At 36.4% G+C, this 26,872-nt stretch overlaps 1 protein-coding gene across 2 annotated transcripts in view; it reads left to right on the forward strand.

The window, feature by feature from the left end:
* GUCY1A2 (guanylate cyclase 1 soluble subunit alpha 2) overlaps window positions 1–26,872 on the forward strand; it is a 426,619-nt gene that overhangs the window by 262,412 nt on the left and 137,335 nt on the right. The window contains exons 6-7 of one of the 2 annotated variants that reach the window (XM_060157938.1): window positions 9,392–9,564; window positions 10,281–10,291. In XM_060157938.1, the coding sequence (XP_060013921.1) occupies window positions 9,392–9,564; window positions 10,281–10,291 (184 nt within the window). The remainder of the gene's footprint in view (window positions 1–9,391; window positions 9,565–10,280; window positions 10,292–26,872) is intronic. The other variant, XM_060157939.1, reaches the window with a different exon arrangement.

Here is a 26,872-nt window from a genome sequence, read left to right on the forward strand (position 1 = left end):
CCATTCTGACTGGTGTGAGATGATACCTCATTGCAGTTTTGATTTGCATTTCTCTAATGATTAGTGATGTTAAGCATCCTTCCATGTATTTGTTGGCAATCTGTATATCTTCTTTGGAGAAATGTCTGTTTAGGTCTTCTGCCCATTTTTTGATTGGGTTGTTTGTTTCTTGATATTGAGCTGCATGAGCTGCTTGTATATTTTGGAGATTAATCCTTTGTCAGTTGCTTCATTTGCAAATATTTTCTCCCATTCTGAGGGTTGTCTTTTCGTCTTGTTTATGGTTTCCTTTGCTGTGCAAAAGCTTTGAAGTTTCATTAGGTCCCATATGTTTATTTTTGTTTATATTTTCATTATTCTAGGAGGAGGATCAATAAAGATCTTGCTGTGATTTATGTCATAGAGTGTTCTTCCTATGTTTTCCTTTAAGAGTTTTATAGTGTCCAGTCTTACATTTAGGTCTTTAATCCATTTTGAGTTTGTTTTTGTGCGTGGTGTTAGGGAGTGTTCTAATTTCATTCTTTTACATGTAGCTGTCCAGTTTTCCTAACATCACTTATTGAAGAGGCTGTCTTTTCTCCATTGTATATTCTTGCATCCTTTGTCATAGATTAGTTGACCATATGTGCATGGGTTTATCTCTGGGGTTTCTATCCTGTCCCATTGATCAATATTTCTGTTTTTGTGACAGTACCATGTTGTCTTGATTTGTAGGTAGTATAAAGCTACTATACTAGCTTTGTAGTATAAACTGAAGTCGGGGATTCCTCCAGCTCCGTTTTATTCCCTCAAGATTGCTTTGGCTATTCAGGGTCTTTTATGTATCCACACAAATTAAATTTTTTTTTCTAGTTCTTTAAACAATGCCATTGGTTATTTGTTAGGAATTGCATTGAATCTGTAGATTGCTTTGGGTAGTATGGTCATTTTCACAATATTCATTCTTCCAGTCCAAGAACATGGTATGTCCCTTCATTTGTTTGTATCATCTTTGATTTCTTTTGTCAGTGTCTTATAGTTTTCTGCATACAGGTCTTTTGTCTCCCTAGGTAGGTTTATTCCTAGGTATTTTATTCTTTTTGTTGCAATGGTAAATGGAAGTATTTCCTTAATTTCTCTTTCAGATTTTTCATCATTAGTGTATAGGAATGCAAGATATTTCTGTGCATTAATTTTCTACCCTGCAACTTTACCAAATTCATTGATTAGTTCTAGTAGTTTTCTGGTGGCATCTTTAGGATTTTCTATGTATAGTATCATGTCATCTGCAAACAGTGACAGTTTTACTTCTTCTTTTCCAATTTGTGTTCCTTTTATTTCTTTTTCTTCTCTGATTGCCATAGCTAGGACTTCCAAAACGTTGTTGAATGATAGTGGTGAGAGTGGACATCCTTGTCTTGTTCCTGATCCTAGAGGAAACGCTTTCAGTTTTTCACCATTGAGAACGATGTTGGCTGTGGGTTTGTCATATAATGTCTTTATTATATTGAGGTAGGTTCCCTCTATGCCCCCTTTCTGGAGAGTTTTTATCATAAATGGATGATGAATTTTGCCAAAATATTTTTATGCATCTATTGAGATAATCATATGGCTTTTATTCTTCAATTTGTTAAAATGGTGTATCACATTGATTGATTTGCATATATTGAAGAATCCTTGCATCCCTGAGATAAATGTCACTTGATCATGGTGTATGATCCTTATAGTGTGTTTTTGGATTCTATTTGCTAGTATTTTGTTGAGGATTTTTGCACCTATATTCATCAGTGATATTGGTCTGTAATTTTCTTTTTTTGTAGTATCTTTTCCTGGTTTTGGTATCAGGGTGTTTGGTGGCCTCGTACAATGAGTTTGGGAGTGTTCCTTCCTCTGCAATTTTTTGGAAGAGTTTGAGAAGGATGGGTGTTAACTCTTCTCTGAATGTTTGATAGATTTCCCCTGTGAAGTCATCTGGGTCCTGGACTTTCGTTTGTTGGAAGATTTTTAATCACAGTTTCAATTTCAGTGCTTGCATTTGTTCTGTTCATATTTTCTATTTCTTGCTGGTTCAGTCTTGGAAAGTTGTGCTTTTCTAAGATCTTTTCCATTTCTTCCAGGTTGTCCATTTTATTTGCATATAGTTGCTTGTAGTAGTCTCTCATGGTCCTTTTCATTTCTGCAGTGTCAGTTGTTACTTATCCTTTTTCATTTCTAATTCTGTTGATTTGAGTCTTCTCCCTTGTTTTCCTCAGGAGTCTGGCTAATGGTTTATCAATTCTGTTTATCTTCTCAATGAACCTTCTTTTAGCTTTATTGATATTTCCTATTGTTTCCTTTGTTTCTTTTTCATTTATTTCTGATCTGATTTTTATGATTTCTTTTCTTCTGCTAACTTTGTGTATTTTTTTTTATTCTTTCTCTAATTGCTTTAGGTGTAAGTTTAAGTTGTGTATTTGAGATTTTTCTTGTTTTTTGAGGTAGGATTATATTGCTCTTAACTTTCCTCTTGGAACTGCTTTTGCTGCATCCCATAGGTTTTGGATTGTCATGTTTTTGTTGTCATTTGTCTCTAGGTATTTCTTCAGTGATCTCTTGGTTATTTAGTAATGTATCGTTTAGCCTCCATGTGTTTGTGTTTTTTACTTTTTTTCATTGTAATTTATTTCTAATCTCATAGCATTGTGGTCAGAGAAAATGCTTGATATGATCTCAGTTTTCTTAAATTTACTGAGGCTTGATTTGTGACCTAAGATGTGATCTATCCTGGAGAATGTTTTGTGTGCACTTGAGAAGAAAGTGTAATCTGCTCTTTTCAGGTGGAATGTCCTATAAGTATCAATTAAGTCCATCTGGTATAATGTGTTATTTAAAGCTTGTGTTTCCTTATTTATTTGCATTTTGGATGAACTGTCCATTGGTATAAGTGAGGTGTTAAAATCCCCCACGATTATTGTGTTACTGTTGATTTCCTCTTTTATAGCTGTTAGTATTTGCCTTATGTATTGAGGTGCTCCTATGCTGGGTGCATATATATTTATAATTATTATATATTCTTCTTGGATTGATCCCTTGATCATGTAGTGTCCTTCCTTGTCTCTTGGAACATTCTTTATTTTATAGTCTATTTTATCTGATATGAGTATTGCTACTCCAGCTTCCTTTTGATTGCCATTTGCATGGAATATCTTTTTCCATCCCCTCACTTTTAGTCTGTATGTGTCCCTAGGTCTGAAGTGGGTCTCTTGTAGACAGCATATATGCGGGTCTTTTTTTGTATCCATTCAGTGAGCTAGTGTATTTTGGGTTGAGCATTTAATCCATTTACATTTAAGGTAATTATCAATATGTATGTTCCTATTACCATTTTCTTAATTGTTTTGGGATTGTTTTTGTAGGTCCTTTTCTTCTCTTGTGTTTTCCACTTAGAGAAGTTCCTTTAGCATTTGGTGTAGAACTGGTTTGGTTCTTCTGAATTCTCTTAGTTTTTGCTTGTCTGGAAAGTTATTGATTTCTCCATCAAATCTGAATGAGATCCTTGCTGGGTAGAGTAATCTTGGTTTTCTGTTCTCCCTTTCATCACTTTACATATATTGTGCCACTCCCTTCTGGTTTGTAGAGTTTCTGCTGAGAAATCAGCTGTTAACCTTATGGGAGTTCCCTTGTTTGTTATTTGTCATTTTTACCTTGTTGCTTTTAATAATTTTTCTTTGTCTTTAATTTTTGTCAGTTTGATTACTATGTGTCTTGGTGTGTTTCTCCTTGGGTTTATCCTGCCTGAGACTCTCTGTGCTTCCTGGCTTTGGGTGACTATTTCCTTCCCCATGTTATGGAATGTGTCCACTATAGTCTCTTCAAATATTTTCTCGGGTCCTTTCTCTCTCTCTCTTCTCCTCTGGCACCCCCATAATGCCAATGTGGTGTGTTTAATATTGTCCCAGAGGTCTCTTAGTCTGTCTTCATTTATTTTCATTCTTTTTTCTTTATTCTGTTTCACAGCAGTGATTTTCACCCATCTGTGTTCCAGGTCACTTATCTGTTCTTCTGCCTCAGTTATTCTGCTATTGATTCCTTTTAGTGTATTTTTCATTTCAGTTATTGTACTGTTCACCTCTGTTTATTTGTTCTTTGATTCTTCTAGGTCTTTGTTAAACATTCCTTGCATCTTCTTGATCTTTGCTTCCATTCTCTTTCTGAGGTCCTGCATCATCTTCACTATCATTATTCTGAATATTTTTTTCTGAAAACTTGCTTATCTCCACTTCATTTAGTTGTTTTTCTGGGGTTTTATCTTGTTCCTTCGTTTTGTACCTAGTCCTCTGCCTTTTCATTTTGTCTATCTTTGAATGTGGTTTTCATTCCACAGGCTGCTGGATTGTTATTCTTGCTTCTGTTGTCTGCCTTCTGGTGGATGAGGCCATCTAAGAGGCTAGTGCAAGCTTCCTGATGGTAGGAACTGGTGGTGGGTATAGCTTGCTGTTTCTGTGGTGGATAGAGCTCAGTAAAACTTTAATCCACTTGTCTGCTGATGGATGGGACTGAGTTCCCTTGCTGCTGGTTTTTTGGCCTAGGGCAACCCAGTACTGGAGGATACAGGCTCTTTGGTGGGGCTAATGGCAGACTACGGGTGGTCTCATGCCAAGGAGTACTTCCCAGAACTTTTGCTGCCAGTGTCCTTGTCCGTGTGGTGAGCCATAGCTGCTCCCCACCTCTGCAGGAGACCCTCCTACACTAGCAGGTAGGTCTGGTTCAGTCTCCTATGGCATCACTGCTCCTTCCCCCTGGATCCTTATGTGCACACTTCTTTCTGTGTGCCCTCCAAGAATGGAGTGTCTGTTTCCTGCAGTCCTGTTGAAGTCCTGCAATCAAATCCCACTAGCCTTCAAAGTTGGATTCTCTGGGAATTCCTCCTCCCATTGCCCAACCCCCAGGTTGGGAAGCCTGATGTGGGGCTCACAGCCTTCACTCCAGTGGGTGGACTTCTGTGGTATAATTGTTCTCCAGTTTGTAAGTCACCCACCCAGCGGTTATGGGATTTGATTTTGTTTTGATTGCATCCCTCCTACCATCTCATTGCAGCTTCTCCTTTGTCTTTGGATGTGGGGTATCTTTTTTGGTGAGTTCCAGTGTCTTACTGTCAATGATTGTTGAGCACTTAGTTGTGATTCCAGTGTTCTCGCAAGAGGGCATGAGCACAAGTCCTTCTACTCTACCACCTTGGAGCAATCTAGAAAAGCAGACTTTCTAACTTGTTTCTCCTCTTGATTGTGTCCAGATGAAGAGAGGGAGGCTATCCAGTAAGGTAGACTGTCAGAGTTCTCTGACTCTCTACTATTATGCCCTCTCCCCAAACTCCCTTTCACAAGTTCTACAAAGTTCAAAGGAAGATAGTCCCAGGACTATGGGATGGAAGGACTGAGGTGGTCATGAGTTTCATGGGGCAGAGATTATTTACTGCCCAGTTATGTGCAGTGTTCTTGTAGGGTAATCCTAGCCCCAGTACCACCCTCACCCTTATTTACAACACACACATTCTTTCCTCCCCACTGTGCCCAAATTTCCAAGAAATTTCCCAGATAATTCTTGAACATTAATCTGGAGGAGAGGGAGAAGAAAACATGGGGATGAGCTTCTATTAGAAAGTATAAATAAATTATTTTAAGTAATAAATTAAAGCTAAAATAAATAAAAAGAGTGAATGCATAACTCTAAGAAGTTTATTTATACCACCTTTATTTCTTGAATAATGTAGGGAGTTTGATTATAAAGTGTTGAGAAGATATACTGAGATAGATTAATTCTTTAAAGTTTGATAAAAGCAGGTATAATAATATGTGCGGCAACAGTTGTTACATAATATTTTTAGTATTTAAGCCTCCTCTTTTATGTTCAGAGAAGGATGTAAGGTTTTTCTGACATTTGCATAAGCTCTATCTTTTTCATTTCCAAGTTTAGTTTAGTCATCTTTATTTTTATCTAATGTCATTTAAGAACAGGTTGGAGATACTGAAAATAAATGAGATGCACTATTTTAGATGGTGTCTATTAAAAAAACACTGAGACAATTATAAAGGAATTCAGACCATAGTCAACTTTTTGGACAGTTTTTTGGTAATATGTTTATAATGTCTACTTGTTTAACTCAAGGAAACAGCCTCAAAAGAAATTTAACTGATATATAATGCTTTCACTTTCCCTGCTCCTTTTGAAGCAAAGTTGACATAAGTTTGAAGGGAATACACTAAAATTTCCACATGTATTCAATTCTGCTAAATTTGTGTAGACCTGACATTTAGATGAAGGGAGAGGAGAAAAGAATAGAGCTTTAATGGAAAGCTGCATTACTAAGGTGTTTCATCCAAGATTTTCAGGTTAAGATACTGAATATATCTACAAGGAAAGAAAAACATCTCAAGGATGTATTACTTGCACTTTACAGACATCTAGCTGTTTGAAAATTTCTAAGCGATCACATATTCATTCATGTTCTCGTTAGTACTATTCACCAGATATTTCTGATCCTTCTCTGAGCACAAGTTTGGTTGCATTTTCCCATCTCCTTTTTGTTAAACATGGTCACGTGACTTGCTTTGACGAATGAATCCTGACAAAAAGCCATATATGTCACTTATGGGAGGAAGCTTTAAGAGCTAGGGTATAATCAGAACCTCTTTTCTTCTGACATGGCAACCAGCTTCAGATGAGGAGATTCTATTGGCACTGTCCCTGGAGTGAAGAGATGTGGCACAATGTTTCTCTCCTCTACCCCAATCCCCTAACCCCCATAAATATGCAACATGAATCAGAAAAAACCTTTGCTATTTTAGAGCATTACGATTTGCAGGTTGTATTGTTACTGCAGCATAATCTAGCCCGCCATGATGACAACAACATATTTTAGAATTTTTTTTTTATGTCGGGTGTTTAAGAATAAGTGTGAAAATTCCACATCTTAATCTATGGGTTTTTTGCTGTCTATTTCTTACCTAGCTCTTGATCCTATTGTTTCTGATAGCTAGTCTGGATTTAAATATTTGGAAACTAAATGTTATGTAATCTTACAGGAATGGATTTTAATGTGAATTTCTTATATTTATGTTGTGTACTTCATTTGATTTTTTTTTGTCATTTGCTAACATATTGGTCCATCTTCTCCATACTATTACATTATATATACCTAAGGAGAAAGTACAACATATAACTAACTAATCTTTATATATGCCTGTGGTACAAATTCTAGAAATACACATTTAGTGGTATTCAATAAATTTTTACTGAAATGATAGTGGAGTTAATACTGATGAGAAGTTTGATAATGATAGAGACTCCAAGAAAAGATAATGCTCCAGGAACATGCATGTTCAGAGTGACTGGAGTGCAGTTCAATTTATACAAACAATTAACTGCTTATGTGTTCTAATATTTGAAAATCAGAAGTTAGTTTCAAATTATATAACTAACAACATTCTAGATGTTTTAATTGTATAGAAATACAAAAGTATGAGATAAATCTGAGGTTTAGCAAAAGACATTGTGTTTTTAGGGGGAAATGGTAAATGACCACATTTCAGACGTTTGCTATTTGCTGGTTTTCTTCCTCAGTGAGAGATTTTGGTGGAAGTATATTTTAGTATTTAGAATAAAACTTTTGCTGACTCACATTGTATCATCTTTCTGTTCTTACCATACAATTTTAATTTACATTTTCTGGCCCCAGATAACAGATCCTGAAGTGAAGATTTGGAACTTCTTGATAGGTCTGAGTGTATTTGAATCATTTTTGATGCATATTTCCTGGTAAGATTCAGATAATCATTGATAATTTTGGCATCTCTAGTTTCATGACATTCATAAGTGCTGTCATCACATTCCCTAAATTTGTGCTCACAGAATTTAATGCAGAGAAGCTTTTTAATATTAAAGTGTTAGGATTCATTCACATGAAATTTAATTATTGCTGTTAAATCTTAACTAATAGAATATTTTGTAATTCTTGTTATATTTATGATAGAAGCATCTCCAGTAATTTAGAAGCAATTTTTTCCTACCCAGATCTACATGGCACACAGGTCTACATGGTGCTCATAAAATAAATGTGGCAAATGAACAACTGATTAGAATGACTGTTATTGTAATCATAGTTAAATATGGTTGATTGTTTATTCATTTGATAGTTATTTATTAAATAGTTATATTTAAGACACTATCATGAGCACTATGAGTACAGACATTAAAATGACATGATCCCATTCTTACAGAGCTCACTTTGTAGCTGTGGATACATATTGATTATATATTGATACATATTGATTATAATCTATGATGAATGCTATAATATAGACGTGTGCTGTTGAAACAGAGTAGAAGAAAGGATTAGTTTTGCTACTAAGAACTAATGGAAGGACCATGGAGTGATTCACAGAAAAAGTGATATTGGAATTGGACATTTAATACAATAGTTCATCACTTTTTTCTAATTAAAAATTAGACCTATTGAACATAATCACCATATCTACCTTGGATAATTAGAAAACTTTCCTCTAGAAATGAGTTGTGCCTAACTTTTATACCATGTTCTATGCTTTGGAATTTTGGAAGTTTTATCCCTGGGTAAATATTGAAAATATTTAACAATCACAATAGCCATTCAGAATGGTTGCTGACATGGTATGGAAAAACTCTTGACAGTGCCTGTTAACTCTTTAATTGTAAGATTATGGATAGGTTTCTGTGCATGAAGTTCTCATCTCAAATATAACCAATACTAGTTTCTTCCATTTAGGATATTTGTGAGGATTAAATGAGATAATGCATGTAAAACAGTTGATGCAATTAATGGTAGAGTGTATGAATTCAAGAAGTGTTACATGTTATAATTATTAAGAGTAAATAAGAATAGACTAGACAACAAATTACAGATATATCAAAAAGTGTGACACCTGAAACTAACACAACATTGTAAATCAGCTATACTTCAATTAAAAAAATAAGAATAAACACTAAAACGTGTGGAGTAACTGGGAAAAATTGCAAAAAAAATTACTTTCCAGTGAAGGTCTACTTGAAGGTTTGAAGGAGATGAGTGTCTTTGTAAAAAGTCATTATTTGGAAAATATCCAGGCAAAACACTGACAATTCTATTTTTGTGAGGGATAATTATTTTATATTCTAGTTGTTTCTGATTTCAATGATCATCTATGGTGTTAATGTTGATGAACAAACAGGTCTGGGGTGACATGTTAGTATTTGACTCTGGCTGTTTGCAAACTCTTTTATGATTATACTCTATTGTCTAATTGCTTGATTTATTGATGTTTTGATGATATGTTTTCCAGTAACATTTGTGATTGCAGATAAGTATTTCAACTTTGGCTCATTATCATACATTTGCATTTGATTTGTCTGACTGCTGCAGGTGGAAACAATAGGTGATGCATACTGTGTTGCTGCAGGGCTCCACAGAAAAAGCCTCTGCCATGCTAAACCCATTGCTCTGATGGCCCTGAAGATGATGGAACTTTCTGAAGAGGTGCTGACACCTGATGGAAGACCAATTCAGGTAAGCCTCTCAATAGTTTGGTTTGAGTAGTAATGTACCTTTAACTGAAGAGGCAAGAAATTCCCTTCTGAATTCTACATACTATAATTTACAGATCTAGATAAGCCAGTTGCTCAAGAAGGAGGGATTACTAGAGATAACTCATAAACACAGGAAATGAACAAATGGAATATGACCCAAAATAGGAAAAGTTGTGTGGAAGACAAATTACTATGGGGACAAAAAAAAAAAAAAAAGAGAGCTAAAGGATTAAACCAACGAAGGAACCTGCTGTCAGTGACCAATTCAACAACACCAAGCAACAGTGATGGTGAGAGTCAGTTCTGAGAGACAATCTGAAGAGCAAGAAATAAGAAGCAAGAAATTGGAGGACCTGAACAACTTCCTATGGATAGTGTACAGGTGTTCTTATGAAGCCTTAGGTCTCAGGGTTACTTCTTTTTTTATTTTATTTTTTTACATCTTTATTGGAGTATAATTGCTTTACAATGGTGTGTTAGTTTCTGCTTTAAAACAAAGTCAATCAGTTATACATATGTTCCCATATCTCTTCCCTCTTGTGTCTCCCTCCCTCCCACCCTCCCTATCACACCCCTCCAGGTGGTCACAAAGCACCGAGCTGATCTCCCTGTGCTATGTGGCTGCTTCCCACTAGCTATCTGCCTTATGTTTGGTAGTGTATATATGTCCATGCCTTTCTCTCGCTTTGTCACAGCTTACCCTTCCCCCTCCCCATATCCTCAAGTCCATTCTCTAGTATGTCTGTGCCTTTATTCTTGTCTTACCCCTAGGTTCTTCATGACATTTTTTTTTCTTAAATTCCATATATATGTGTTAGCATACGGTATTTGTCTTTCTCTTTCTGAATTACTTCACTCTGTATGACAGACTCTAGGTCTATCCACCTCATTACAAATAGCTCAATTTCGTTTCTTTTTATGGCTGAGTAATATTCCATTGTATATATGTGCCACATCTTCTTTATCCATTCATCCGATGATGGACACTTAGGTTGTTTCCATCTCTGGGCTATTGTAAATAGAGCTGCATTGAACATTTTGGTGTATGACTCTTTTTGAATTATGGTTTTCTCAGGGTATATTATATATGCCCAGTAGTGGGATTGCTGGGTCATATGGTAGTTCTATTTGTAGTTTTTTAAGGAACCTCCATACTGTTTTCCATAGTGGCTGTACCAATTCACATTCCCACCAGCAGTGCAAGAGAGTTCCCTTTTCTCCACACCCTCTCCAGCATTTATTGTTTGTAGATTTTCTGGTGATGGCCATTCTGACTGGTGTGAGATGATATCTCATTGTAGTTTTGATTTGCATTTCTCTAATGATTAATGATGTTGAGCATTCTTTCATATGTTTGTTGGCAGTCTGTATATCTTCTTTGGAGAAATGTTTATTTAGGTCTTCCGCCCATTTTTGGATTGGGTTGTTTGTTTTTTTCTTATTGAGCTGCTTATAAATTTTGGATATTAATCCTTTGTCAGTTGCTTCATTTGCAAATATTTTCTCCCATTCTGACGGTTGTCATTTTGTCTTGTTTATGATTTCCTTTGCTGTGCAAAACCTTTGAAGTTTCATTAGGTCCCATCTGTTTATTTTTATTTCCATTTCTCTAGGAGGTGGGTCAAAAAGGATCTTGCTGTGATTTATGTCATAGAGTGTTCCGCCTATGTTTTCCGCTAAGAGTTTGATAGTTTCAGGCCATACATTTAGGTCTTTAATCCATTTTGAGCTTATTTTTGTGCATGGTGTTAGGGAGTGATCTAATCTCATACTATTACATGTATGTGTCCAGTTTTCCCAGCACCACTTATTGAAGAGGCTGTCCTTTCTCCACAGTACATTCCTGCCTCCTTTACCAAAGATAAGGTGACCATATGTGCATGGGTTTATCTCTGGGCTTTCTATCCTGTTCCATTGATCTATCTTTCTGTTTTTGTGCCAGTACCATACTATCTTCATTACTGTAGCTTTGTAGTACAGTATGGGATCAGGGAGCCTGATTCCTCCAGCTCAGTTTTTCGTTCTCAAGATTACTTTTTCTATTCGGGGTCTTTTGTGTTTCCATACAAATTGTGAAATTTTTTGTTTTAGTTCTGTGAAAAATGCCAGTGGTAGTTTGATAGGTATTGCATTGAAACTGTAGATTGCTTTGGGTAGTAGAGTCATTTTCACAATGTTGATGCTTCCAATTCAAGAACATGGGATATCTCTCCATCTATTTGTATCAACTTTAATTTCTTTAATCAGTGCCTTATAGTTTTCTGCATACAAGTCTTTTGTCTCCTTAGGTAGGTTTATTCCTAAATATTTTATTCTTTTTGTTGCAATGGTAAATGGGAGTGTTTTCTTGATTTCACTATCAGATTTTTCATCATTAGTATAAAGGAATGCCAGAGATTTCTGTGCATTAATTTTGTATCCTGCTACTTACCAAATTCATTGATTAGCTCTAGTAGTTTTCTGGTAGCATCTTTAGGATTCTCTATGTATAGTTTCATGTCATTTGCAAACAGTGACAGCTTTACTTCTTTTCTGATTTGGATTCCTTTTATTTCCCTTTCTTCTCTGATTTCTGCGGCTAAAACTTCCAAAACTTTGTTGAATAAGAGCGGTGAGAGTGGGCAACCTTGTCTTGTTCCTGGTCTTAGTGGAAATGCTTTCAGTTTTTCTCCATTGAGGATGATGTTGGCTGTGGGCTTGTCATATATGGCCTTTATTATGTTGAGGAAAGTTCCCTCTATGCCTACTTTCTGCAGGGTTTTTATCATAAATGGGTGTTGAATTTTGTCGGCTGTACATCTATTGAGATGATCTTATAATTTTTCTCCTTCAGTTTGTTAATATGGTGTATCACGTGATTGATTTGCATATATTGAAGAATCCTTGCATTCCTGGAATAAACCCCACTTGATCATGCTGTATGATCCTTTTAATGTGTTGTTGGATTCTGTTTGCTAGTATTTTGTTGAGGATTTTTGCATCTATGTTCATCAGTGATATTGGCCTGTAGTTTTCTTTCTTTGTGACATCCTTGTCTGGTTTTGGTATCAGGGTGATGGTGGCCTTGTAGAATGAGTTTGCGAGTGTTCCTCCGTCTCCTATATTTTTGAAGAGTTTGAGAAGGATAGGTGTTAGCTCTTCTCTAAATGTTTGATAAAATTCGCCTGTGAAGCCATCTGGTCCTGGGCTTTTGTTTGTTGGAAGATTTTTAATCACAGTTTCAATTTCAGTGCCTGTGATTGCTCTGTTCATATTTTCTATTTCTTTCTGATTCAGTCTTGGCAAGTTGCGCATTTCTAAGAATTTGTCCATTTCTTCCAGGTTGTCCATTTTATTGGCATAGAGTTGCTTGTAGTAATCTCTCATGATCTTTTGTATTTCTGCAGTGTCAGTTGTTACTTCTCCTTCTTCATTTCTAATTCTACTGATTTGAGTCTTCTCACTTTTTTTCTTGATGAGTCTGGCTAATGGTTTATCAATTTTGTTTATCTTCTCAGAGAACCAGCTTTTAGTTTTATTGATCTTTACTATCGTTTCCTTCATTTGTTTTTCATTTATTTCTTATCCGATTTTTATGACTTCTTTCCTTCTGCTTACTTTGGGGTTTTTTGTTCTTCTTTCTCTAATTGCTTTAGGTGCAAGGTTAGGTTGTTTATTCGAGATGTTTCCTGTTTCTTAAGGTAGGATTGTATTGCTATAAACTTCCCTCTTAGAACTGCTTTTGCTGCATCCCATAGGTTTTGGGTCGTCGTGTCTCCATTGTCATTTGTTTCTAGGTATTTTTTTATTTTCTCTTTGATTTCTTTAGTAATCACTTTGTTATTAAGTAGTGTATTGTTTAGCCTCCATGTGTTTGTATTTTTTACAGATCTTTTCCTGTAATTGATATCTAGTCTCATAGCATTGTGGTAAGAAAAGAAACTTGATACAATTTCAATTTTCTTAAATTTACCAAGGCTTGATTTGTGACCCAAGATATGATCTATCCTGGAGAATGTTCCATGAGCACTTGAGAAAAATGTGTATTCTGTTGTTTTTGGATGGAATGTCCTATAAATATCAATTAAGTCCATCTTGTGAAATGTATCATTTAAAGCTTGTGTTTCCTTATTTATTTTCATTTTGGATGATCTGTCCATTGGTGAAAGTGGGGTGTTAAAATCCCCTCTATGAATGTGTTACTGTCAATTTCCCCTTTTATGGCTGTTAGTATTTGCCTTAGGTATTGTGGTGCTCCTATGTTGGGTGCATAAATATTTACAATTGTTATATCTTCTTCTTGGATCGATCCCTTGATCATTATGTAGTGTCCTTCTTTGCGTCTTCTATTAGTCTTTATGTTAAAGTCTATTTTGTCTGAAATGAGAATTGCTACTTCAGCTTTCTTTGGTTTCCGTTTGCATGGAATATCTTTTTCCAGCCCCTTACTTTGAGTCTGTATGTGTCTCTACGTCTGAAGTAGGTCTCTCGTAGACAGCATATATATGGGTCTTGTTTTTGTATCCATTCAGCCAATCTGTGTCTTTTGGTGGGAGCATTTAGTCCATTTACATTTAAGGTAATTGTCGAAATGTATGTTCTTATTCCCATTTACTTAATTGCTTTGCGTTCATTATTGTAGATCTTTTCCTTCTCTTGTGTTTCTTGCCTAGAGAAGTTCCTTTACTATTTGTTGTAAAGCTGGTTTGGTGGTGCTGAACTCTCGCAGCTTTTGCAGCTTTTGTAAAGGTTTTAATTTCTTCATCAAATCTGAATGAGATCCTTGCTGGGTAGAGTAATCTTAATTGCAGTTTCTTCTCCTTCATCACCTTAAATATGTCTTGCGAGTCCCTTCTGGCTTGCAGAATTTCTGCTAAAAGATCAGCTGTTAACCTTATGGGGATTCCCTTGTGTGTTATTTGTTGTTTTTCTCTTGCTGCTTTTAATATGTTTTCTTTGCATTTAATTTTTGACAGTTTGATTAATATGTGTCTTGGCGTATTTCTCCTTGTTTATCCTGTATGGGACTGTCTGTGCTTCCTGAACTTGATTAACTATTTCCTTTCCCATATTAAGGAAATTTTCAACTATAATCTCTTCAAATATTTTCTCAGTCCCTTTCTTTTTCTCTACTTCTTTAGGAACCCCTATAATTCGAATGTTGGTGCATTTAATGTTGTCCCAGAGGTCTCTGAGACTGTACTCAGTTCTTTTCATTCTTTTTTCTTTATTCTGCTCTGCAGTAGTTATTTCCACTATTTTATCTTCCACGTCACTTATCCTTTCTTCTTCCTCAGTTATTCTGCTATTGATCCCATCTAGAGTATTTTTAATTTCATTTATAGTGTTGTTCATCATTCCTTGTTTGCTCTTTAGTTCTTCTATGTCCTTGTTAAATGTTTCTTGCATTTTGTCTATTCTATTTCCAAGATTTTGTATCATCTTTACTATCATTATTCTGATTTTTTTCAGGTAGACTGCCTATTTCCTCTTCATTTGTTAGGTCTGGTGGGTTTTTATCTTGCTTCTTCATCTGCTGTGTGTTTTTCTGTCTTCTCATTTTGCTTATCTTACTGTGTTTGGGGACTCCTTTTTGCAGTCTGCAGGTTCATATTTCCTGTTATCTTTGGTGTCTGCCCCCAGTGGCTAAGGTTGGTTCAGTGGGTTGTGTAGGCTTCCTGGTGGAGGGGACTGGTGCCTATGTTCCAGTGGATGAGACTGGTTATTGTCTTTCTGGTGGGCAGGTCCATGTCTGGTGGTGTGCTTTAGGGTGTCTGTGGACTTATTATGATTTTAGGCAGCCTCTCTGCTAATGAGTGGGTTTGTGTTCCTGTCTTGCTAGTGTTTGTCATAGGGTGTCCAGCACTGTAGCATGCTGGTCATTGAGTGAAGCTGGGTGTTGGTGTTGAGATGGTGATCTCTGGGAGATTTTTGCCATTTGATATTATGTGGATCTGGGAGGTCTGTTGTGGACCATTGTCCGGAAGTTGGTTCTCCCACCTCAGAGGCACAGCACTGACTCCTGGCTGCAGCACCAAGAGACTTTCATCCACACGGCTCAGAATAAAAGGGAGAAATATTAGAAAGAAAGAATTAGTAGAAGTAGAAAGAAAGAAAGACAGAAAGAAAGAATGAAGGAAGGAAAGAAAGAAATGATGGAGGGAGGGAGGGAGGGAGGAAGGAAGAAAGGAAGGAGGGAAGGAAGAAAAAAAGAAAGAAGATAAAGTAAATTAAAATAAAGTAAGATAAAATATAATAAAGTTATTAAAATAAAAATTAATTATTAAGAAAAATAATTTTTTAAAAAAAACGGATGGGTAAAACCCTAGGAAAAATGGTGGAAGCAAAGCTATACAGACAAAATCTCATACAGAAGCATACACACAGACACTCACAAAAAGAGGAAAAGGGGAAAAAGTCATAAATCTTGCTCTCAAAGTCCACCCTCCTCAATTTGGGATGATTCGTTGTCTTTAGGAGGGAAGGGAGGAAAGAAAGAAAGAAGATAAAGTAAAATAAAATAAAGTAAGATAAAATAAAATAAAGTTATTAAAATAAAAAATAACTATTAAGGAAAAAAAAGGATAGAACCCTAGGACAAATGTTGGAAGCAAAGCTATACAGACAAAATCTCACACAGAAGCATACACATACACACTCACAAAAAGAGGAAAAGGGGAAAAATTCATAAAGCTTGCTCTCAAAGTCCACCTCCTCAATTTGGGATGAATCGTTGTCTATTCATGTATTCCACAGATGCAGCGTACATCAAGTTGATTGTGGAGATTTAATCCACTGCTTCTGAGGCTGCTGGGAGAGATTTCCCTTTCTCTTCCTTGTTCTCACAGCTCCCGGGGCTCAGCTTTGGATTTGGCCCCGCCTCTGCATGTAGGTTGCCGGAGGGCATCTGTTCTTCGCTCAGACAGGATGGGGTTAAAGGAGCATCTGCTTCGGGGACTCTGGCTCACTCAGGCCGGAGGGAGAGAGGGTATGGAGTGCGGGGCAAGCCTCCGGTGGCAGAAGCCAGCATGACGTTGCCCCAGCCTGAGGTGCGCTGTGCGTTCTCCCAGGGAAGTTGTCCCTGGATCCTGGGACCGTGGCAGTGGTGGGCTGCACAGGCTCCCCAGAAGGGGTGTGTGGATAGTGACCTGTGCTTGCACACAGGCTTCTTGGTGGCGGCAGCAGCAGCCTCAGTGTCTCATGCCCGTCTCTGGGGTCCGCACTTTTAGCCGCGGCTCACGCCCGTCTCTCGAGCTCCTTTAAGCGGCGCTCTTAATCCCCTCTCCTCGTGCACCAGGAAACAAAGAGGGAAGAAAAAGTCTCTTGCCTCTTCGGCAGGTCCAGACTTTTTCCCGGACTCCCTCCTGGCTAGCCATGGTACACTAACCCCCTGCAGGCTGTGTTTACGCCGCCAACCCCAGTCCTCTCCCTATGCTCCGACCGAAGCCCAAGCCTCAGTTCCCAGACCCTCCCGCCCCGGCTAGTGAGCAGACAAGCCTCTCGGGCTGGCGAGTGCTGGTCGGCACCGATCCTCTGTGCAAGAATCTCTCCACTTTGCCCTCCGCACCCCTGTTGCTGTGCTCTCCTCCGCGGCTCCGAAGCTCCCCTCTCCGCCACCATCAGTCTCCGCCCGTGAAGGGGATTCTTAGTGTGTGGAAACCTTTCCTCCTTCCCAGCTCCCTCCCACTGGTGCAAGTCCTGTCCCTGTCCTTTTGTCTCTGTTTATTCTTTTTTCTTTTGCCCTACATAGGTACATGGAGCGTTTCTTGCCTTTTGGGAGGTCTGAGGTCTTCTGCCAGCATTCAGTAGGTGTTCTGTAGGAGTTGTTCCACGTGTAGATGTATTTCTGGTGTATCTGTGGGGAGGAAGGTGATCTCCACGTCTTACTCTTCCACCATTTTCCCCTCGTCCCCTTCAGGGTTACTTCTGAAATAGTTTTTTATGTGAAAGATCTTGAAGGTTGGAGCCCAAGACTGAGGAAACATCAGAAACTGTGGAAAATGTAGCTCCTCGTGTATTGTACTCTTTTTGGTACTGAGAGCTGTCTGCAATCTTGGATCTACCTCTGAGAATGGATGAGGTCACCTAGCTATATTTCTGCAAGCACCTGATCGATCCCAGAAATGTTTTTACTATGAATTCTTATAAACAAAAATCTTCTATTTGGCAAAGTGACCTTGAATCAAGGCAGACTTTTTATAACAGTTCATCAACCATGGGTTAAAAAATACAGAAAAAAGCCTCAAAATGTGAATATATTCCTAGTTTGGCAGTATGGCAAAGTAGATACTCTGACTGACCCTTCTGATTAAAATGTAGTGTTAAATAGTTTAGAAATAGTAGCTTTTTGAAAGTCACTAAGCATATCACTGATCTCAGGAAAGAGAGAAATGTGTCAATCACATTATATATATAGATAAAACAAAATTTGAGTGGTGAATTTAAGTGCTCTGTCATTAACAGTGATAATAGGAAACACTATCCCTCCATGAAGAAAGTCAAATTCAGGCTCCCCTGGTGGCGCAGTGGTTAAGAGTCCACCTGCCAATGCAGGGGACACAGGTTCGTGCCCCGGGCTGGGAAGATCCCACATGCCGCGGAGCAGCTAGGCCCGTGAACCATGGCTGCTGAGCCTGTGTGTCTGGAGCCTGTGCTCCACAACAGGAGAGGCCACAACAGTGAGAGGCCCGTGTACTGCAAAAAAAAAAAAAGTCAACTTCAATTCCCTCTTCAAAGAATTTCCACAGATATAGTTCTCTGAAAAATGACTGCCTAATACTAAAAACAAAACAAAATAAAACAAAGGGAAAAAAATCACACAGGAAAATGAAGTACTATGGGTTAAGAACCAGTAGAAACAGAAGATGAGAAAAACAGATCTGGAGTTGTCAAATATCAAAATTATTTGACACAGAATCAAAATGACAATGCTTAAAATAATTAAAGAAATAAAAGAGAAGCTTCACTACCATGTGTAAAATATATATCTAGTGGGAACCTGCTGTATAGCACAGAGAGCTCAGCTTGGTGTGCTGTGATGACCTAGATGGGTGGATGGGGTGGGTGGGGGAGTGGGAGGAGGGGTCCAAGAGGAAGGGGATATATGTATAAATATAGCTGATTCACTTTGTTGTACAGCAGAAACTAACACAACATTGTAAAGCAATTATGCCCCAATTTAAAAAAAAAAACAAGGCTGGAACAACTAGGTTTGAAAATGAACCGGAGAATTTCTAAGCAATCAACAGAATACCAAAAGAAACAAACAAAAACCAAAAATCAAGCAAACCAAAACAAAAAAACTCTCAGTGGATGAGTTTAAAAGCAGATTAGATACAGCTGAAGAAAGTTCCTGTAAATAAGTCCAGAGAATTAAAACTGGGGAAATATGAATAAAAGAATATAGGAGACTTTATACATTCAGTTGGAATTATCTCCACATGAAGATAATAGAGGGAATGCACAAAAAATTATTTTTTTCTGGAATTATTAAAAGACACTAATCAGTTCTCAGACACAGTAATCCTAAAGAATTCTACAAAAGAGAAATCATAGGAATCCAAAAGTATCTCTTTTTTTTACATTAAGTACATTAAAGTCTTTTTAATTTTTAAATAATTCCATTTTAATTTATTTTTTGTGTTTCACATCATTTGTATTTAATTCCATAATATATCTGTGATTTATATAATGGTACATATATACATATTTGAGGTATAGTTGATTTACAATATTATATTAGTTTCAGGTGTATGACATGGTGATTCAAAATTTTTATAGCTTATACTCAATTTATAGTTATTATAAGATATTGGCTATATCCCCTGTGCTGTGAAATATATCCTTATATCTTATTTATTTTATACATAGTAATTTGTACTTCTTAATCCCCTACCCCTATCTTGCCCCTCCTTTCTTCCTTCTCCCCACTGGTAACCAGTAGTTTGTTTTCTATATCTGTGAGTCTGTTTCTTTTTTGTTATATTCATTAGTTTGTTTTATTTTTTTAGATTCCACATATAAGTGATAACATACAGTATTTGTCTTTGTCTGACTCATATCACTAAGTATAATATCCTCCAGGTCCATCCATGTTGTAGCAAATGGCAAAATTTCATTCATTTTTATGTCTGAGTAGTATCCTGTAGTGTGTGTATATATATATATATATATATATATATATATATATATATATCACATCTTCTTTATCCATTCATCTGTTGATGGACACTTAGAATGCTTCCATATCTTGGCAATTGTAAGTAACGCTGCCATGAACATTGGGATGCACGTATCTTTTCAAATAAGGGTTTTTGTTTTCTTCAACTATATACCCAGGAGTGGAATTGCTGGATCATGTGTTAGTTCTATTTTTAGTTTTTTGAGGACACTCCAAACTGTTTTGCACAGTAACTACACAAATTCACATTTCCATTAACACTATACAAGAGTTCCCTTTTCTCCACATATTCTCCAACATTTGTTATTGTGGTCTTTTTGATGATAGCCATTCTGACAGGTGTGAAGTAATATCTCATTGCAGTTGTAACTTGCATTTTTCTCATGACTAGGGATGTTGGGCATCTTTTTACGTGCCTGTTGGTCATCTGTATATCTTCTTTGGAAAAATATCTGTTCAGGTCTTCTGCACATTTTTTAATTAGGTTGCTTATTTTTTTGACATTGAGTTGTATGAGCTGTTTATATATTTTGTTTATATATTTTATATATTAACTGCTTATCAATCATATTACTTGTAAATATTTTCTCCCATTCAGTAGCTTGTCTTTTCATTTTGTCCATGGTTTCCTTTGCTGTGCAAAAGTTTTTAACAAAACTAAACATATCTTAATGAGACTGCAGTACTTGAGAGAAAAAGAGAACTTGATAAATGACGGAGGTGGCATTCATCAATGGGGAAATAATGGGCTATTCAATAAATGTTTGGGGGCCAATTGGTTATCCATGTAAAAAAAATATATAACTGCACTTCATGTGTCTGCACATAAGTCAGTTACATGTGGGTAAATATTATAGGCTACAGAATATAATTATAAATTTATAATTAGGAATTTTAAAAAACAACTCAGTGTTCTTTATTGATTTTTTTTGAAATATAATTCACATACAATATGTTAGTTTCAGGTGTACTACATAATGATTTGACATTTGCATGCAATATGATATAATTAGAAAGTTGACTTAGAGTAGGGAAGAATTTTTTGGAGACTAAGCAGGTCAAAAACTTTAAAGGAAAAATCATAAAGGAAACCATAAAGGAAAATGTGGATAAATTTTACTACATTAAAATTAAAACTTTTCTGTTGTCAAAGAACACCTAAAGAGAATAAAAAGTCAACCACAAACTAGGAGAATATTTTGCAATACATATAACCAATAAAACTATCAGTGGTTAACCTCATCAGTATTCAGATTAGATATATTAATAACACTATGATAAAGTTTTCCCACCTACTAGTTTGGCACAACTTTGAAAGTCTGACAGTGACACTGTTGCTGAGGAGTTAGAGTAGCAAGAAATCTCACACAGAGTTGGTGGGAGTATAAATGGTACAATTTACTTGGCATTAACTAGTAAAATTTAACTTGTGCCTTTCTTACAACCCGGTAAGCCCTCTCCTAAATGTTTGCTCCAGGGAAGTAGTTGTGCATGTGTAGCAGAAGTCACACACAAGATTATTCACAGAAATACTTTCATAATAGCCTCAAACTGGAGATAACTTAAATATCCATTTAATAATAGAATGTATAAACTGTGATACATTTATACCTCAGTATACCATACAGCTGGGAAAATGAATTACTTCAGGAACTGAACATCAAATGGATGGATGTCAAAAACAATATAGTACAAAAGAAGCAAGTCATGGAGCAATTCTATAGAATTATTCCATTTAATTAAATTTCAAAACTAGAAAAATTGAAAAAATAATGCTATTTTGAAATACCTACCTTGAAGGAGAAAGTGGAAAGTAAGGAATGATTAATACAAAATTCAAGATGTTGCTTTCTGTAAGAGAAAGTAAAGCAATGATGGGATGAGGGAGCATGCAATAGGGAAGGTGGACATAGGGATTATAGTGAAAAATTATTAATTTTATTACTATTATTTAATGTGCACATATATGTTTACATTTGAAAATTTAAAAACATGGAGAGAGAGTTTTCAAGCCACTCCCACCGGTGGTGAAAACAGGAAAGCAAGGAAAAATAAAAATTTTTTAAAATCTAAGTTTAAGTTCCCTAGGACATAATTATTGAATTACTCAAGTGTGTGAATGACACTCCTACAACTGCCAGGAAAAACAAACAAAAGGAATGCTGTCTCAAGTCTGAAGCAAACTGCAAAAATACACATTCCAGATGGAATTCATATCACTTCTTAAATTTTCAAGGCTACCAGCTGAGCAGACTTATCATTTGGGATTGTTTTTCTATGTTGGATTTTCTTTTATAGGAGATATAATGTTTATATTGATTCAGCATTGTCAAAGCAAACTTAAATTACCATAGAACCAAACCAGGGAATTGTTTTTTTACAATGTGCTCATCCATATTTTCATTTGTGGAATATAACATTGGCTCTGGCTTATTAATTACTTTTATCATATCAGAAGAGGAAATATCAATAAAGATTTAATAAGAATGCAGAAAGAGAATTCAAAATAATAAAATCACCTTAATAATTTTAGCTTCATTACTAATTTATATTATTTGCAAAGTTTGGAATTTTTTTTTTTTGGCATCTTAATTTCGTTTTCAATTGGCTTCTAACTTGTTACCATGGGAATGTTTCTAAACTTATTGAAAGAATCTTTCATTAAACATGCTTGGTTGTTACAGTAGAGCTGATATGTGATCAGTTGATTGTTTACTTCAAACTAAGTTTTTAGGCTTTTTAATATTTAACTTATTTGACTTGCAATAATTTCTGAAAACAAAGGAAAACTCCCCCAAACCTCTCAAATTTTGAAAAATAAATTACTAATTTTATATGGTTTTTTAAACCTATGAGGCACCTGTCATGATGGGAAACAGGAACCTGAATTATCAATTATAATTCCTTGCAAATGGTCGATAATGTCCTTGAATCATTAACTGTAAAACTGACTAGGTTAAACTTTTTAATTTTAAAAATTACTAGAGTACTTCACTGGTGGAACAAAGGTTAAGAATCCACCTGCCAGGACTTACCTGGTGGCACAGTGGTTGGGAATCTGCCTGCCAATGCAGGGGACATGGGTTTGAGCCCTGGTCTGGGAAGATTCCACATGCCATGGAGCAACTAAGCCCGTGCGCCACAACTACTGAGCCTGCGCTCTAGAGCCCATGAGCCACAACTACTGAGCCCACGTGCCACAGCTACTGAAGCCCACACATCTAGAGCCTGTGCTCCACAATAAGAGAAGCCACCGCAATGAGAAGCCTGTGCACCGCAGTGAAGAGTAGCCCCGGCTCTCCGCAACTAGAGAAAGCCTGTGCGCAGCCACGAAGACCCAAAGCAGCCAAAAATGAATAAATAAAAAATAAATTTAGGGCTTCCCTGGTGGCACAGTGGTTGAGAGTCTGCCTGCCGATGCGGGGGATGCAGGTTTGTGCCCCGATCCAGAAGGATCCCACGTGCCGCAGAGCGGCTGGGCCCGTGAGCCATGGCCGCTGAGCCTGCACGTCCGGAGCCTGTTCTCCGCAACGGGAGAGGCCACAACAGTGAGAGGCCCGCATAATGCAAAAAAATAAAAAATAATAAAAAAATAAAATAAATTTATTAAAAAAGAATCTGCCTGCCAATGCAGGGGACATGGGTTTGATCGCTGGTCCAGGAAGATCCCACATGCCACAGAGCAAATAAGACCATGTGCCACAACTACTGAGCCTGTGCTCTAGAGCCTGTGAGCCACAACTACTAAGTCCACGTGCCACAGCTACTGATGCCTGTGCTTCTAGAGCCTGTGCTCCACAACAAGAGAAGCCACCACAATGAGAAGCCTGCACACTGCAACAAATAGTAGCCCCCGCTCGCCGCAACTAGAGAAAGCCTGCGCTCAACAACAAAGACCCAACACAGCCAAAATAAATAAATAAATAAACAAATAAATAAATAAAATAAATAATAAATAAAATAAATAAAAATTACCAGAGAATATAGCATTTTACTTATTCAGTTTAAAATACTCAAGCAAATTGTTTTTCTATAAGTACTCTAATGAAACTCAGAGGCTAGTTCTAGACTGGTTCTACCTAAAAAGTTCTATCTAACTAGCTCGATCTAAAAAGCATACAGAAATATGGTCTATTTATACAATAAATTTTGAAAAATCAGCCCAAAGAGGCTTCAGTTAAGACTGTTTTTAAAAATAGTGACTAGATTTTAAATATTTTATCAATACAATGTTGATCTTACTGGCTGAGTATATGGAAATGCCAGCAAGATGCCTATTTTTTCCCCACCCTATAGGATACCTGATTTTCATATACCTTAAACAATTGACAATTCAAGAAAAGTAATATCAGATATATATTATCTCCTTTTTGCTTGAGGTACTTACTTATACTGTGATTTCACTAGAAAATTGTATAATTTTCTCCTGTTCTTTAATTTTGTGAACCTAATCTTACCGAAGTATTTTGAATAGAGTTTTTAGTGCTGAAAGTCTTAACTTTTACTAATAGTTTAAATACTCTTTGAGTAAAATAACAAAATGTTTATTACTGCCTGTGCTTTATGCTTTAAAAAGTAGTGTTGCTAGGAAAAGAGAAGCTGGGTTGAGGACTGACTAGAAAATGCGATTAAACATATATTAGAAAGACAAGTAGCATTTTCATGATTTAAGGGTTTCGAAGAAGTTTGAGTTAATGTGTCCAAATATCTAAGTTTTACTTTTGGACCTCAGTTTTAAAAAAATATTTGTTGAGTATCATTAATAGGCATACAAATTCAAATTCTTTTTATTTGTTCAAAGAGTGCATTTTATATAAAGAGGCAATTATAGAGTGATTGTAAAATAGAGTTAAAAACAATGTGTAATCATGTTTTAATACTAATGTGGTTAACAATCTCAATTGCAAATCAGGGAAATGCTATGAATTTCTTCTAACTGCCTATCCCAAAGGCAGGAATATTAATTTACAATTTATGTGTACTGTAATACATTAAATTCTAGCTTCTCAAGCTTCAATTTAGCCTTCTAATGAGCTTATGGGATTTTTTGAGATGATGAAATAATTATTCTGCAATTAATTTTTAAATAGTTGTTATTTACAAAGAAAACCTGATATTGTTATTTTAATATTTGGAGGGATTTGCTCTTTGCAAATATTGCAATAGTTAACCCCATGAGATTACAGCCCAAGATTGTATTTAGAAAAAACAAAATCTAATCATTTGATAACCTGATTAATTCTCTATGATTCTTTGATAGTTGTTTGTTTATACAATTATAATTAGTACTTTTCATCTTGAAGTGTGTATACTCATTTGAAATGTTCTACCTCTAGAATTTATATCTAAGGAGAAAACCTATGGGGTCAGAAAGAACTACGTAGGCATTTTATGACCTCACAATTAAGATACTGAACTCAGTTACCCTCATTTCTCATGTTTATCAAATAGACACATTTGAATTTACTTTTCATATCCTAGATAATGCATATAGTGGCAGTTTTAGTAAACCATTGTTTTATTGTAGCAATAATACACAAAAATACTTCATAATACTACTGGTAAAATTTATGGCCAACTATGCTTTTAATAGATCTATACTGTATAGTGAATTTATTCAGTACTAGAAATGTGTTTGTGTTTTTAAAAAAGAATGTGTTTAGATTATTTTTTCACTAAGAGTTTACCAGTAGATAGGATTATAACAGATTCTCTTCTGTAGTTTGCCTCTGTTTAATTATCAGAGCTTGAGTCTTATATACTCTCTTCAGATCTATCTTCTAACTCACTAATACCTCAGCTGGTTATGAAAATCATTTGTTAAACCCATCCACTTAATACTTAACGTTGATTATAGCAGTTTATAGCTGTTTTTAAATATAAATTTATTTATTTATTTATTTTTAGCTGTGTTGGGTCTTCGTTGCTGCACGTGGGCTTTCTCTAGTTGCAGTGAGTGGGGACTACTCTTTGTTGCGGTGCACAGGCTTCTCATTGCGGTGGTGTCTCTTGTTGTGGAGCACAGGCTCTAGGCACATGGGCTTCAGTAGTTGTGGCTCACGGGCTCTAGAGCACAGGCTCAGTAGTTGTGGCACATGGGCTCAGTTGCTCCACAGCATGTGGGATCTTCCCAGACTAGGGCTCAAACCCATGTCCTCTGCATTGGCAGACAGATTCCTAACCACTGTGCCACCAGGGAAGTCCTATACCTATTTTTAAAATTTCCATTTATCTGACAAAATTTTTATATTGCTTTTATTTATATCCTTGAATATATCAACCATAATTAATTTAAACTCTTTGCTTGATAAATTCATTCTCTAGAGCTTCTGTGGTCTATTACACTGTCTGTTCTTTCAGTTAATATTTAGTCATGTTACTTGTCTCCTGTGTGTCTATTTATTATTATTTTTTGTTTGGGTTCTGGAGATTGTATATAAAAAATTATAGAAATAACTTTAGACCTAGAATGATGTTACCCTCCTGTAGGGAAATTTTATGTGTGCTTCTGGGAATGATTGATAGGAGCTCTAGCAATCAGGAATCAGATGATTTAACACTGAGTTTAAGTCTTTCTGAGGGCCAATTTACTTCTGCTTCACCTGATGTTTTTGGAATTACTTATACCTGTGGTGTTGCTGGTTACAGTCTCGTCTCAAAGTATAGAGGTTTTTATTGAGGCCTTCCCCTTGGCAATCCTTGGACTCCAATTTTTGTCCCTGTTGTCAAAAGCACTGCTCAGTTTCTCAACCTCTCAGTCACTTCTGAGGTCAGAAGATGCCATAATGGAAAAGCACTCTCAAATTTAGTGCTCACCTCACCTCAGGTTCATCTCCCCCAATCTTTTTTTTATTGTCTTGTGAGCTGAGCTACAGAGGGCTTTGTTCAAATTATACAATATGCTCTTACTAAAACCAAGCAGAGCCCTATGTAACAAAGCAGGACCCTATGAGGCCTTCTGGGGACAGACCCCTCCCCCATATCCTCTGCTTTAACTCCTCTCTGAAGTACCTAGATAACAATATCTATGCACATCTTCTGAGTTGTTTTACAGATGATAAAATCCCCACTAGATGGAAGACATTAACTATTTGGTGACCAGGAGTGCATAGCCCCCAGGCTTACTGAAGCTTAAGGATTGATAATTTAAACCCTGTA

This window comes from Lagenorhynchus albirostris, chromosome 9 (assembly GCF_949774975.1).
Source record: "Lagenorhynchus albirostris chromosome 9, mLagAlb1.1, whole genome shotgun sequence".
In the NCBI taxonomy this organism is placed as follows: Eukaryota; Metazoa; Chordata; class Mammalia; order Artiodactyla; family Delphinidae; genus Lagenorhynchus; species Lagenorhynchus albirostris.